This window comes from Hemicordylus capensis, chromosome 3, assembly GCF_027244095.1.
Source record: "Hemicordylus capensis ecotype Gifberg chromosome 3, rHemCap1.1.pri, whole genome shotgun sequence".
Classification (NCBI taxonomy): Eukaryota; Metazoa; Chordata; class Lepidosauria; order Squamata; family Cordylidae; genus Hemicordylus; species Hemicordylus capensis.
In genome coordinates this window covers 286,618,739-286,632,295 of record NC_069659.1, presented here as the reverse complement: position 1 = coordinate 286,632,295, position 13,557 = coordinate 286,618,739, and the positions used below count along the sequence as shown (strand labels likewise).

At 47.1% G+C, this 13,557-nt stretch overlaps 1 protein-coding gene across 8 annotated transcripts in view; it reads left to right on the top strand.

Annotated features, from left to right (window-relative positions):
• Nucleotides 1-13,557, top strand: part of LOC128349107 (prominin-1-A-like) — a 74,149-nt gene that overhangs the window by 46,964 nt on the left and 13,628 nt on the right. For all 8 annotated transcript variants that reach the window (XM_053305032.1, XM_053305037.1, XM_053305034.1 and 5 more), the window contains 13 exons: nucleotides 412-501; nucleotides 1,816-2,006; nucleotides 3,474-3,548; nucleotides 3,966-4,029; nucleotides 6,343-6,502; nucleotides 7,158-7,310; nucleotides 8,153-8,276; nucleotides 9,284-9,375; nucleotides 10,070-10,154; nucleotides 10,368-10,517; nucleotides 11,510-11,581; nucleotides 12,281-12,376; nucleotides 12,582-12,635. In XM_053305032.1, the coding sequence (XP_053161007.1) occupies nucleotides 412-501; nucleotides 1,816-2,006; nucleotides 3,474-3,548; nucleotides 3,966-4,029; nucleotides 6,343-6,502; nucleotides 7,158-7,310; nucleotides 8,153-8,276; nucleotides 9,284-9,375; nucleotides 10,070-10,154; nucleotides 10,368-10,517; nucleotides 11,510-11,581; nucleotides 12,281-12,376; nucleotides 12,582-12,635 (1,406 nt within the window). The remainder of the gene's footprint in view (nucleotides 1-411; nucleotides 502-1,815; nucleotides 2,007-3,473; nucleotides 3,549-3,965; nucleotides 4,030-6,342; nucleotides 6,503-7,157; nucleotides 7,311-8,152; nucleotides 8,277-9,283; nucleotides 9,376-10,069; nucleotides 10,155-10,367; nucleotides 10,518-11,509; nucleotides 11,582-12,280; nucleotides 12,377-12,581; nucleotides 12,636-13,557) is intronic.

The following is a 13,557-nucleotide window of genomic DNA, read 5'->3' as shown; positions in this document are numbered from 1 at the left end:
GGAGCATTCAGAGAAATTCTGGCCCCAGCTTTACAGATGCTCCAGATTTCCAGAGGTAATCCTGGAATTTCTGGAATTTCCTTCATAGATTTTCTGCATCAGGGGTTCCCAACCCTTTCCCAAGGGGGTTCCTCCACCCTTGTGACTGGAGATGATGTGAGTTGTAGTCGAACATCATCTGAGGACCCAAGGGTGGGAAACTGTTCTACATTATTGCTACCTGCTTCACTTGTGATGTTGATATGAGCTGAGAGACTGAACATTGTCTATTATCCCTTTATTTCTCAAGGGGACCAGATGGATCGGATTTGAGTCCCATCACCCACAAAACATGGTTCTGAGATCTTGTGGCTTATGGAATAGTGGAAAGTATTTCCATGAATTGACTTGTTCTGATATCTTTCTTTACAGACATTGGACAAACGTTAGGAGCCAAAATCCTGACTCAGCTAGGTAGAGGAGCAAATACAGCCTTGGACAAGGCGGAAAAGCTTCTCGGAGGTATGGTCGTGTTATCAAATGGAGAGTAGTGGGCTGGGGAAATGTTATCAGGATCCAGAAGCAGAGATGGAGGCACAGAAAGTGTGTCTTTGTATTTGTGGTACAAGGTCAGGGGATGTGTGAAAGGTCAGAGGTAGTCTTCTTTCTAACAGGGATTCCCAGCTGTTGACTTCAACTCCCAGAATCCCCAAGCAAAAGCTATGACAGCTGGGAATTGTAGTCAACAACATCTGGGAATCCCTGTGAGAGGGAACACTGGTCAGAGGATGCAGATAATGTAGATCAGGCATCCCCAAACTGCGGCCCTCCAGATGTTGCTGAACTACAACTTCCAGCATACCCAGCCACAAAAAATTGTGTCTAGGGATGCTGGGAACTGTAGTTCAGCAACATCTGGAGGGCCGCAGTTTGGGGATGCCTGATGTAGATGTTTTCACTTATATGAAGACCATGAATTAGTTTTGGGGTTGGACTTCCAAGGTGCCCATTGTGGGTTTGGAGCTGACTACTGGCCCTCCTTTGAGACTGGTCTTATGACTGCTGCATTCATTAATGACTGTGTTAAAATCCTAGAATGAAGGGCAGTATACAAATACAAATAAACAGACTGCCCAACCTTACCCTGAGAGATATTGTGATGGAAAAGACAACCATATCTCCATTTCTTGATTCCTGAGTAAATTCAGTAAACTGAGTAAACTTGGTGGGGAGCTGCAGATGACCCATTTGTTAAAATCTCTCTAACCCTGATTCACATGTTTGAGGGTAATTCCCTTGTGTTAGAAATTACCCATCAAACGGGTGGATAGAGCACAATGGCGTAGCCACCAATGGACAAGGGGGGGATGTCCCTGGGCCACCAGGGTTGGGGGATTGCCATGGCACCCATTCTCCCTCCCCCAGGGCACTCCTTTGCCCTCTCCTGCACCCAGCTAGCAAATGAAGACTTGCCAGTTGGGAGCACAAGACACGGCCCTTTGCCTGCTCCTTCTCGGCCAGCTAGTAGAGGGCCAGTTGGGTGCTTGCTTTTTCTCCCTTGCTTGAGGGAGGGAAAGCAGCACGCAGCTGGCCCTCTGCTTGCCAACTGGGAAGGAGCAGGAGAGAAGCTGCACACCCCTTCTGGGTGCTGGCCACTCTCTGCACTTGACATCAGATGCAGGGGCCATGGCTGACTCATGTGTGTACAGTATGCATGCAGCGCTGGGGCAAGGAGCTGCCAGCTAGACCCATCCCCAGGCCATCGGCGAGCTTGCTATGCTCTTGATAGTGCAGATTGGGAAATTCCTTCCAAGTCATTTTCTTTGTCCTTGGCAGTGATTGGCAAAATGGAACAGGAACTCCAGACAATCAACAAGTCAAGCAGTCACTTGCAGCAGCTGCAGAAGGAGCTGGCCGAAAACCTGACCACTCTGGGGAAGGCCATCAACAAAACTTTGCAGGACTGTGGCCCACCTTGCCAAAATGTCTCAGTGGGCAAGCTGGAGCCTGGGGCCAATTTCAGCATGGTAAATTGGGGCTACAAAGGCAGGGAGCTATTTGGATGGGTAAGGCAGATTGCTGGAGAACATGGGAACCAAGGTCACTTTCAGGATAAACAGGCTTAGAGTCATTGGGTGGAGTCATTGAAGCTAGTGTCCTTGGAGCATGGTATGTCAGGATGTTGGCCAAAGGCATGCCAAAGGATGTCCAAAGGATGTTGGCCTTGCATGGTATCCCTTACCTTTGGTCAGCATGTCCATGTCCTTTGCCTTTTCTCAGCACATTATCAAACTATTACTACAAGCCAGCTTATTCTTACCTTCATTGCTGTAAACCAGGGGTGGGGAACCTTGGCCCTCTAGCTGTTTTTGAACTACAACTCCCATCATCCTCAGCCACGATTATTGTGGTTGGGGATGGTGGGAGTTGTAGTTCAAAAACAGCTGGAGGGCCAAGGTTCCCCACCCCTGCTGTAAACACTGAGTGAGATCTTCGCCAGTCCTCACAGTTCTAGGACATACTGAGGCGGGTCTCACAGTCTGTGAGACCCGCTTTTGCAAAAACTGCGGGGAGAGTGGGATCGGCCGCCCACACGATTGCCGGCTCCGTGATGGAGCCAGCGGGGGCTGGGGAGCTCGGGGGCCATGTGGCCCCCAGAAGCCCCAGTATGCCCACGCGAGTGTGCAGGGCATACTGGGGAGACCCCCGGAGCTGGGAGGCGGCTTTTCGCCTCCCCTCCGGGGGTCTACTCGCAAGTAGCTGTGGCGCGGAGCCGCACCGCGGCTACTCATGATCAGGGAGCATGGTTTTGCGGAGCGCTTGCTCTGCAAACCTGGGCTAAAGGCAGGGGCACTTAGGCGGGTTACCTGCCTAGGAACCACCGGGCTCACAGCAGAGCCCAGTGATTCCCACGATTGGGAAAAGTCGGGCTAGGCTTTCCTAGCCCGATTTCCCCCGATCGTGGGAACAGCCCCACTGAATTCTCCATGGCTTAATCTGAGCCAGGGCTCCCCAGGGCTCTGTATTAATGAATTATCTTTAAATGGCAGAGCATAGTCCTAGAATTTGTGAAGTAATAGTTACTTCCTTCTGTGAGCATGTACTAAATGGCCTTCCCTTGAAACTGGTGGTGGTAGTAGTAATAACAACAACAGTTAAACAGTGTTTTTATCAAGTGGTCAAAGTGATTAGGGTTAACTACAACTATAGCCCCTATCTATCTCGAATTAGAGAGAAGGGTATATAAGCCTCAAGGCATGACTTGAGTCCTGGCATCTCTCATTTTAAAAATTAAGCACTTCATTCAATGTACATGCCCACCCCTCACTACAAACATGAACTCTAGTACAGCCTACATATTCATGGACTTAAATTTGCACATGGTTGCATGGTGATATGCAGGAGTGGGTGCATGCACACTTTTTGTAGCATGCACATATGCACTGCACACACCCCTGGATGTCTCTTAAGTTACCTCTTGTCTGCTCCCACAGGTTCCTGATCTCAGCCGCCCACTTCAGCTGATCACAAATTTGACAAGCTCGAACCCCAATGCCACTATTGCAGAGGTAATACCCCTCTTTCTGGCGCTGCTCTCTCCTCCTATTTGTCAAGTAAGCTATGCAGAAGAGGCCTTTCTGAATGTCCGCTCCAGGTGGCAGTGTCCTTACAGTGATCTGCCCGAGAGAGATTGTGCAGCAGAAACGGAGCTACTGGCACCACCATGTGGAGAGCCATAGCCAGGATTTAAGAATATTAATCTTGACCTTGGTCAAGCTTTGCATGCAAGTGCTCCATCCTGTGTCTTCTAAAAGTCTTGTTAGTCTACTTGTTAATTGGAAATAGCATATCTATCCTGTCATGGCTGTGTCCAGTGATGAACAGCTTGGTGCCACATTGTAGCTTATATGGTTCTGAGATTTTGTGTCTTGTTTTTCTGTGTCTTCATCTGTGTCTGTCTCTATCTTGGGTTCTCGTGGTGGCAGGCAAGAAAAGCCCTAGAAGATATACCAGAGAAGGTCTCTAACCAAACACAGAAGGTGGTGTCTGGTAAGCAGTTCTCTGTGATGAACCGGGGAGTTACTTTATGCTTTCCTGGGATTTACCCTCAGTAGAGAGATTGCTCTGATCCCAATTTAGGAGCACACCACTCCTTCGAGGTAGGACGCCACCAGTTGAAGACTGATCTAAAGCCATGAACCAGGCTCGGACACAACTTCAACAACCTAGAACTGTCTGGCTTGGGACTCACTAGCACTGTACAGCCAGAGCCCACACAGAACCCAGCTCTAGACCACAGTATATTAGTCTAAAAACCATCACCACTAGTGCATGACCTTATGAGGCACATGAAGAAGATTTTTGCAAGTAACCCTCCAGAATCTTTTAAACCAGACTGAAACCACTTCTAAATATATGAGATTTATTAAGAAATAAGAGTTGCACACAGAATATGGAACTGTGGGGAAATGGGAATAAAAATGGCACACAGGAATTCAAAAGAAAATACAAAAATATTAACTAACTAAAACTGAGCTTTACCTTAGTTCAGCATTTAAGTAGGTGCTGAGAGAGCATTAAGCTCTACAGCATCTCCCCTCTGGACACCAGTATAAGGTGGTGATATGGTGACTGGTTAGCTGGTAACTGGTAACAAGAATAACTGAGAGGTTTTGTCTCCTATTTTATACTGATTAAAGAGTGGGAAGGCTTTCCCAGTCTTCCAGAGAGAGACAACTCTGGGATCCAATGAAAAGAGCAAGCGTATTTCTGATGTAATGCTGGTCTCTGGCCAATCCAGGGTTGAGGTTTTCCTCAGAAAACCTCAATGTTCCTCCTCCTTAATGGGTCTTAACTTACATGTCTAAAGGCAGGTCTGGTTTGAGCTGTTTACTTATTGTGAAAAAGGGGATTAAGACCAGACCTTGATGGCTATGTCCAAGAGGTGAGAAATTATCCTCATTCAGTTTCAAAAGGGAGGAATATCCTCCATTCAGAGCACTCAGGGTGGAGTGGAAGAGTAAGACATTCTTGAGCTAAGATGGAGATCTTCATTTCATCACAGCCTCATTTCAGGTCCTGGGTGACGGGCTGTTTCCTTGGGGAATGGTAGATGGTTACTCCTGTAAGAGCCTCTGAGACTAGACCTCCAGCTAAAGATCTGGCCGACTGGTTAAAATCAATAGGCTTGTTCACATGACCAGGATTAGGGTAGGAGAAGCCTTCTACTCTAAATAGGAACTTGGGCAAGCTACCTCAATCAGCAGCTGTGTACAGCTGCTGAATAGGATGAAAACCTCTCCTACCCAGCTGCTGCTTCTCACATGATAACTTCCTCCCCCTCCAACCTTGCTTTTAAGTTGCAGACGATCAGCAAATGGGTGCATGCTCAGTTCCTGATTTAGGGTAGGAGGCTTATCCTACCCTAACCCTGGTCATGTGAACAGTCCTAATATGTGACATTTATCCCTGCCAATTCAATTACTCAGAACAACTATTTATAATAGTTCTATTGCAGAGCCTTTCTCTTGTTTCAAACCTGTTCTACAAATATACTTGCGTCATACAAATGGCCCATTTTTTAAAAAGTGTGCACACTGAGGACTTCTTCACACAGCATGACATTTCCTACCTTACAGTTGCCGCTTCCTACCATGTATGCATGAGCTGAGAGATGTGTGAGTCACCTCATGTGAACATATAAAGCATCCTTCTATAAGTAAAACAATGATCCAATCAGCCCAGTATTGTCTGCTCTACAAGCCTCCAGTTGAGGCTTAACTGCATCCTTTGACTGCAGATGCCAGGGACTGAACCTGGGACCTTGTATTTGCAAAGTATATTCTGGTGCTTTGAGTTATAGGCTCTCCCTAAACTTAAAAAAAGGAAAGGAAATTTGACAAATGATGCATGAGCTTCATACATATCTTCTGTGTAGAAGTCCTAGGGGACTTGCAGCAAACACAGTCCTGTGGCTCCTTATGGACTAACACATCTATTGAGGTAGGCTTTTATGGACTAGAGCCCACTTCATTAGATCCATGAAGTGTTACCCAGTCTGGTATGTCATACATGCCTCTCCAGTAATATTGGGAATAAGTTGCTCAGTTAAGTGTGGTGATAATTCATCATTTATTTATTTATTTGATTTTTTTATACTGCCCTTCCAAAATGGCTCAGGGTGGTTTCATAATTGCTTTGAGGGATGCCAGGCTATTGGAAACCAAGCACACATTCTACACCTCCCATATTCCATAGATCATATCCGCTTTGCACTAGTAGGACAAGCAGTACAGCAGTAAAACGCTTTGTTGTAATGTGCAAAGTACAGTGGTTAACCCATCTCTGGACTGGTCTTTACAGATGCACAAGGTCATCTGCGTCGTCTCAAGCAAGAGATTGGCAAAATCCGCAGCAACTTCTCCATACTGAGCAACATTAAGAATATCACTAAATTTCTGGATGACCTCACCAAGGATGCGAGTTCCTATGAGCCAGTTATCGTCAAATTTAATGGCTACAGGTAGGAGTCAAACACTTCTCAGAGCATTGTAAGCTGCAGAGCTCCATGGGTGAATCCATGCGGTGGTGGATGCTTAGCAGAACAGCTCTGACTTGTCTTGGGTTGGACAAAATGTATGTCCTCTGTCCCTTTCATCTTTCCCTTCCTCCCTTTTACTGAGTAGCCACTGTAGGAAAGGGGTGAGAGTTGCACCATAGGAGAAGACCTGAAGCTTCTCTGGTCACTGTTTTGGAGGCTTCTGATGTGCCGTTTTCATAGTACATTGATGTTTTCTCACAGCATTCTTTGATGAGATGTCTCTTCTAATCTGCAAAAGTTTATGATTTTTGTCTTCCCCTTGATTTTGGTTAATTGGCACAGATAGTAGCTGTCATTGCCTTTGACTGTACCATTGTTTGCATCCTGAGCTTAAATGATATCTCTTGCTTTCTGATTGCCTCCTCTTATTGGCGGTATTTTGATGATTTGTGTGTGTGTGTGTGATTCTGCTTTTGTTTTGAACATACCAACACAATGCAGTCCTTCTGGCACCATGTTTTTTGCAGAAAGCCGACCCATTTCCTGGTTGGGGATGTTTTGATCCTTCTCCACCCTTTGTTGTTTCTCCCTGTCTGAATCTTTACTGAACTTACCCATCTAATTTCTTTCACTCCAGGTGGATTGTCTGCTTAATCCTCTGCTGCCTGGTGCTCCTGATAATTATATGCAATGTGTTGGGCCTGCTGTGCGGGCCCCTTGGGCTAAATCCACGGGTGCTGCCTACCAAGCGGAGCTGCCTCTCCAACTCTGGTGGAGACTTCCTTATGGCGTAAGATCTTGCACCCTCACCCTCCCATATCGAGGTGGGCGTGTCACTGGAAAGGTCTCTCTTTGTATTCAGCCAATGATGTTCAAGGAGACAGGAGTTTGCTAAGCTGCCTTATGGCACTGGAGATGTGAGAGCATGGGTGGGGAAGGAAGCAGCAGAGGGCTGTTGATCTTTCTATACAGTGTTAGTTGCCTGATTTCCCCAGTTGTGGCCTAGTGCAGATGCTCTAGCAAAACATAGTTTGATGGATGGTGAACAGGAGCCCAATTCTCCCCCTCCCTTTCCCCTCCCCGCCTTCCCTCTGGTGAGGAGCTACAATGAGGGACTACTAGCTAGTTAAATCACAGCTCTGTGTGTTGTCCCCGAGTTGTGGTTTAACTATCCTGAACAAACTATTCTTTACAAACCAGGATGTGAACCTGGGATTGTAAAGCACAGTTAAACCACTTGTGGAGACCATTCTGGGGAGGACTTTCTTGTGCACATCTGTGCTGTATCACATCAGCAATGCCAATGTGCCATAGGCTCTTAGCTGGAAAGATAGGGTAGGGCTGTCTTTGAGAACCCAGAAATACTTGGAAGCAGTACAGGCTGAATGGCACAGTACTATGCTACAAAGCAGTATTGCCTTGGTTGCTTCTTTCAACCGGTTGCCTGATGTCACCCTGCCCTGGGCTGTCCCAGTGGTTTTTCAGCTACTCCACTTGTTCATCTGTACTGAGTTGTATATGTCTGAAATACCACCATAAGTGCAAGGGTTGACACTGGAAACATGTGAGGGCTCTGATGGCTGCTTGGAGTAGAATCCCAAATCTCTGATAATGTCTTATCTTCCCTGGCAGGGGTGTTGGGTTCAGCTTTATCTTTTCATGGCTGCTGATGACAGTGGTTCTGCTGACGTTTTTCATAGGAGGCAATATGTACACACTACTGTGCCGGTCCTGGGCTAGTGGGCGTCTCCTTCAGGTAAGTCTGCCTTTAGTGCAGGCCATTAGTACTCATGGATCCTACCATGCTCATTGGGGTGGGAAGGGAAGGATGGGGGAAGAGTGCAGATCAGGGAAGAAGTTCATTTATGTCTAGGGAGCTAGTTAAAGTATACCGAAATCTCAACTCAAGATGATTTTAACAATAAAACATACCGATAATAAAAGACACGGAAAAGCAGATTAAATTCCAATATAAAACAATTCTAAAAGGCTTGGATAAATAAGTGTCTTCACCTGGTACTGAAAACAATATCAGGATGATGTGAGATGGACTTCTTTGGGGTGCCACAACAGAAAAGATCCTATTTCCAATCATTGCCTGCCCCACATCAGAAGGTGGGAGGACTCAGAGCATGATCTCTGTTGATGATCTTAAGGTCTGCGCAGATTCATGTGAGAGCACGTCTGGTCTTAAGGCGTTTAGGGCTTTAAATGTTAAAACCAACACTTTGAATTCTGCTTGAAAACAGGCCAGAAGCCAGAACATCTGTCTCAAAACTGGCACAAAATGTTATTTCCACCTGGTCCTAGTTAGAAACAGTCTTCAAAGGCAACCCCATGCACCAGACATTATAGTAATCTATCAAGATGTTACCAGCACCTGATAACTGTGGCCAGACTATCTCTCTCTAGGAAGAGCTGCAACTGGTGAAAGGTGCTTCATGTCACTGAGGCCATTTGGGCCTTCAGAGATAGGGCCAGATCTAAGAGCACCTTCAGAGTATGGGCTTGTTCCTTGAAGGAGAGAGTAACCCCATCCAAATCCCAACCATCCAGCAAGCCCATCTAAACCCCAACCAAGCTAAATACCAAGTTGCAGCCATAGACTCCAATCCATCTCTCCCTACCCCTGCTAAGACAGCCTGCTACAGCAGATTCCCATACTCTGGAGAGGAAGGAACTACAGCTAGGGCGAAGCACTAAAGCATGGCTATGGAAAGCTGAAGAAGGAATCTTATCTTTTGCTACTTTCTTTCCTTCCAGTTCCTGGAAACACCAGGGTTGTTTCCAGATTTAAACCCAGCGCAGCTCCTGCACCTGAATTCTTCTGAGGTGACCCTGTCTAGTCTCTACAAGTGAGTGAGTGCCTGGCTGGCTGGTTTCCTCTTTAACCCACCCTGCTCCATCCTGCCTGCATCTTCTCCAAAGGGAGGGAGGCTCTTGTGTAGCACATGCAGAGGGGCAGTTTGGACAAACGACCCCCCATGTGATTAATGAATGGTGCCCTGGTGTACTGGAGGTGGTGGGGGCAGGGTGGGGGACGTATGCCCTCATGGTGCACACACATCTTTCTCACATGTGGTTGGGCCAGTGGACAAAGGATCATTCTAATTGGCCCACAATGGGAGACAAATATGTGGAAATGAGGAGAGGCAAGAGCACATGCTGGGTGGTGGAGACAATTAGTGTATCCTGCCCAGCTATGCTAAGGCCCCCCGTGCAGGGAAGCCTAGTCTTGGCCCACAAATTCTCCACTCTGCTGTGAGCTTGCTAGAATGCCAACGTGAGCCATGTTGTTCTCCCAAGTGGCCTCCAGCCTGGCCACTGTACCTCCTAGTCATGCTTCTTCCCTACTTGGGAGCCATTTCCCAAGCTGTTCAGCTGAGCTGTCTCTCTGTCCTAATTGTGTCATTACTCCCTAGGGGTGAGCCAGTGTCTCCATGGCTGGGGAGGAGGCCTTTTACATGATGATGATAATGATGTTGCTCAGTTGGCTTTTGACACAGCACTGTGTATCCTGATCTCTTAGCTCACTTTTCCTTCCTGCAGTAACTGCTCAAACAATGCCCCTCTGTGGAGCACCCTTCACCTGGATGAGGTCTATCCTCTAGATGGGACACTCAACATCAGCGAGGTCAGTGATGGGTGCTACCAGTGAATCAAGATTATTCTAGGAGAAACTGAATGACCAGTCAGCCTGATACACTCAGTTATCAAATCTGAGTCTCCAGTGGGAATACTTTAAAGACCTGGACAGCTCAACTGGAATGTCCCAGAAAAGTGTGCTAGAGGACTAGGGTGTTATGCACTCTGCATCTGCTCACCTTGGTTTTCTTTTCCTTTGCAGTTCACAAAGGACTTTGACTCAGCCCTGAATAAACTTAATGTCAGTGTGAACACACCTGATCTCCTGAGTGATAAGCAGAAAAGTCTCCTGCAGGATCTGGGCAAGAAGGAAGGGTTGCTGGATCTGAACTTTACCAGCGCTCTGGAAGAAGTGAGATGGGAAATAAGGAAAAGGGTTGTGGGAGAGAAGGGTTAGTCATGAGACATTTTCTCTTTAAGGGCAGGAGCTTTATGGGGTCTAGACATTGTCTGGCTTCTGTGAGATATTATGCCTGAAAAAGAAACATAGTATAAAAGCATTTCTGGTTGTTCAGAATGGCTCAGATTACATAGGAAGGTTGGAAGCAGCATTATAATGAGTCAGACCATTGGCCCATCTAGCTCCGTATTGGGTACTTTGATTGGCAGCAGCTTCTCCAACATTTCTGGCAAGAGTCTTCCCAAGCCTGCCTGGCAATGCCAGGGATTGAGCCTGGGACATTCTGTGTGTAAAGAAGCTGCCCTACCACTAAGCTATGGCTCCTTCCCCAATAGGCTGGTAGCGACTTGGCAGTGATATTGTGGGCACCATCCAACAAATGCCAATGACATTCATGCAATCTGTATCCCCACAGAAAAAAACATGCCATATTCACACTTGCTAGGGCATGGATTGCTGTTCCCCAGCAACTGCAGCTATGAGTCAGTGAGTTAGGTAACAGTGATCAACTGACAACTGCAGGGACGTGCTGGGGTGGTGTTCTCTGGGCAGTTTAGTGAGGATGGCATAGTCCAGCCAGGAGAAAGGACAGTGTCTGGAAGAACCCTTGAGTGGCCGGCACACCATGTTAGCACCTGTTGCCAAAAAAGGAAGTGGTTGCTGAACAAAACCAAAGGGAGTGCTTGAGCTGTGTGGCTTATTCTTTAAAGATATTATTCTCTGAGTATGGAGGAAAGGGTGAGCTTTCTCCTCCCAAAGGTATGATGGGGAGGAAAAATCACTTTTATCTGAATGTATTCAAAATGGAATGAACTTAGGTTAGGAAGAAAACTCTAGGAACGGCACTTTAACCTGCCCTTGGTTCCAGACTTTACTCTCTTCTATACCTCTTGTTTCCCCCATGGAGCTGATCCCTGTGTGTTCTCTCTGTCTTTCTTGTGCAGCTCAACAAAGGCTGGATGCAAGAGGACCTGACTGCTTTAGCTGAGAAGCTAGAGAAACTGGCAAATCAGTCCGTGAGTGGTGCCTAGACAAGATATCTCCATTCTCCTGCAGTGCTTCTCTCCCCAAAAGTCCCGTTCTAAGAGGGACCCTGTAGATGGCTTTAGTAATTCCTTTCAGGGCATGAGCATTGGAAGTGCCTGAGATCTTGAATATCTAACAGGCCCTTGTGTGTCACCCCACCTTCCACCCTTTGAAGGCAGGAAATAAATGCACCCTCAATTACCTCCTGGAAATGTACCCACCAGATAGGATTTGCAGTGAGTAAGATGTGCAGCAGAAAATTTTGGGTGGCAGTGGTCTACCAAATGGAAAAGGAGAGGACACAAAGGCAGTGTTCTAATTTTTTCATCTGCGTGCAGAATGAGTTTTGTTCTGGGCGGCAGTATCAAGGCAGTGTGCGTGCCCATGCATTCAGAGTGGAACCTTCCTGATTCAACCTGAGTGGGATCTAAAATTAATTGAAAAAACCAACAACATGTGAGTGTGTGCACACATGCACACTTTAGAGGGAACACTGCACACAGGGTGGGGTCTTTTGTGAACTAGGGATGACTGTGGATGGGAGATGGAGTGGAGAGTTGAAAGTACAAGGCACAGCAGTCTGTTGAATGTGGGCCCAGGTCTGGCTTTATGAGCTTATGCATGCAGATAAGAACAGGAGAGGGGCCCATCAGCATCCCCTCACAACGGTGGTATATTATCATTTTCAGGGAATTGACAGCACAACCAGAGATCAGCTGCGTGCTCATGCCACTGAGCTTAGAAATATCCAGAGTACTGCTGACTCCAGTTTTCATCCTGAGATTGTGAGTGCTGCTCCCCTGGACCCTCATTTCCCCATTTGGTCAGGTCTGGTGCTCCCCTGAGTGTGGACGCTCTGGATGGGTTTAACTCTTGGCTCCCCAGTTCTCCTGCATATGGTGGTGGGAATCCCCTGTCCCACCTTCTCCCAAGCCATCCCATCCAGTTCTGTGTAAGGCACCCTCTTTAATGAGCTTTCTTTGCCCTCAGGAAATCCTGAAAACCAGCATCCTAAGCCTACAGGAATCCATCTCTAATGTTTCGGTAAGTAAGTCAGGGCCTGGTGGAGGGGAAACCTGGGAGTTAGGGCTTTGATTTCAGGGTCTCTGAAGGCTTCCACATGGCATCCTACTACATATTAAAGGGTTAGAGAAGACCCACTCGAAGGCAATCTTTCTAGGCCTCATGGCTTAAGCAAGAATAAGAACGTAAGAACAGCCCTGCAGGCCCAAGGCCCATCTAGTCCAACATCCTGTTTCGCACAGTGGCCCACCAGATGCTGCTGGAAGTCACAGGCAGGAGTTGAGGGCATGCCCTCTCTCCTGCTGTTACTCCTCTGCAACTGGTACTCAGAGGCAACCTGCCTTTGAGGCTGGAGGTGGCCCACAGCCCTCCAATTAGTAGCCAACGATAGACCTCTCCTCCATGAAGTTATCCAAACCCTTCTTAAAGCCATCCAGGTTGTTGGCTGTCACCACATCTTGTGGCAGAGAATTCCACAAGTGGATTATGCGTTGTGTGAAAAAGTACTTCCGTTTGTTGGTCCTAGATTTCCTGGCAATCAATTTCATGGGATGACCCCTGGTTCTAGTGTTATGGGAAAGGGAGAGGAATTTCTCTCTATCCACTTTCTCCACACCATGCATGATTTTATAGACCTCTATCATGTCTCCCCGCAGAGAATGTGTGAAGGTAGCACCTGGCAGTTGAGAAATGCAGAAATTCTCCTTGGCAGTGCCCTAAAGTGGCAGAGGTCAGAACTACTGGGAAGACGGAAGGAGATTGTTGGAGCTGGTGGGAATCCCATTCAATGCCGGATTTAGGCACAAGCTAAGGAAGCTATAGCTTAGGGCCTCACACTGTGAATTCAAAAAGATTGCTGAATTTCAAGTTTTACATAATTGGTTGAAAAACAAAGCGAAAACAAAGGGGGGGATACTCTAAAACAGACATTATCGTTCTAAGA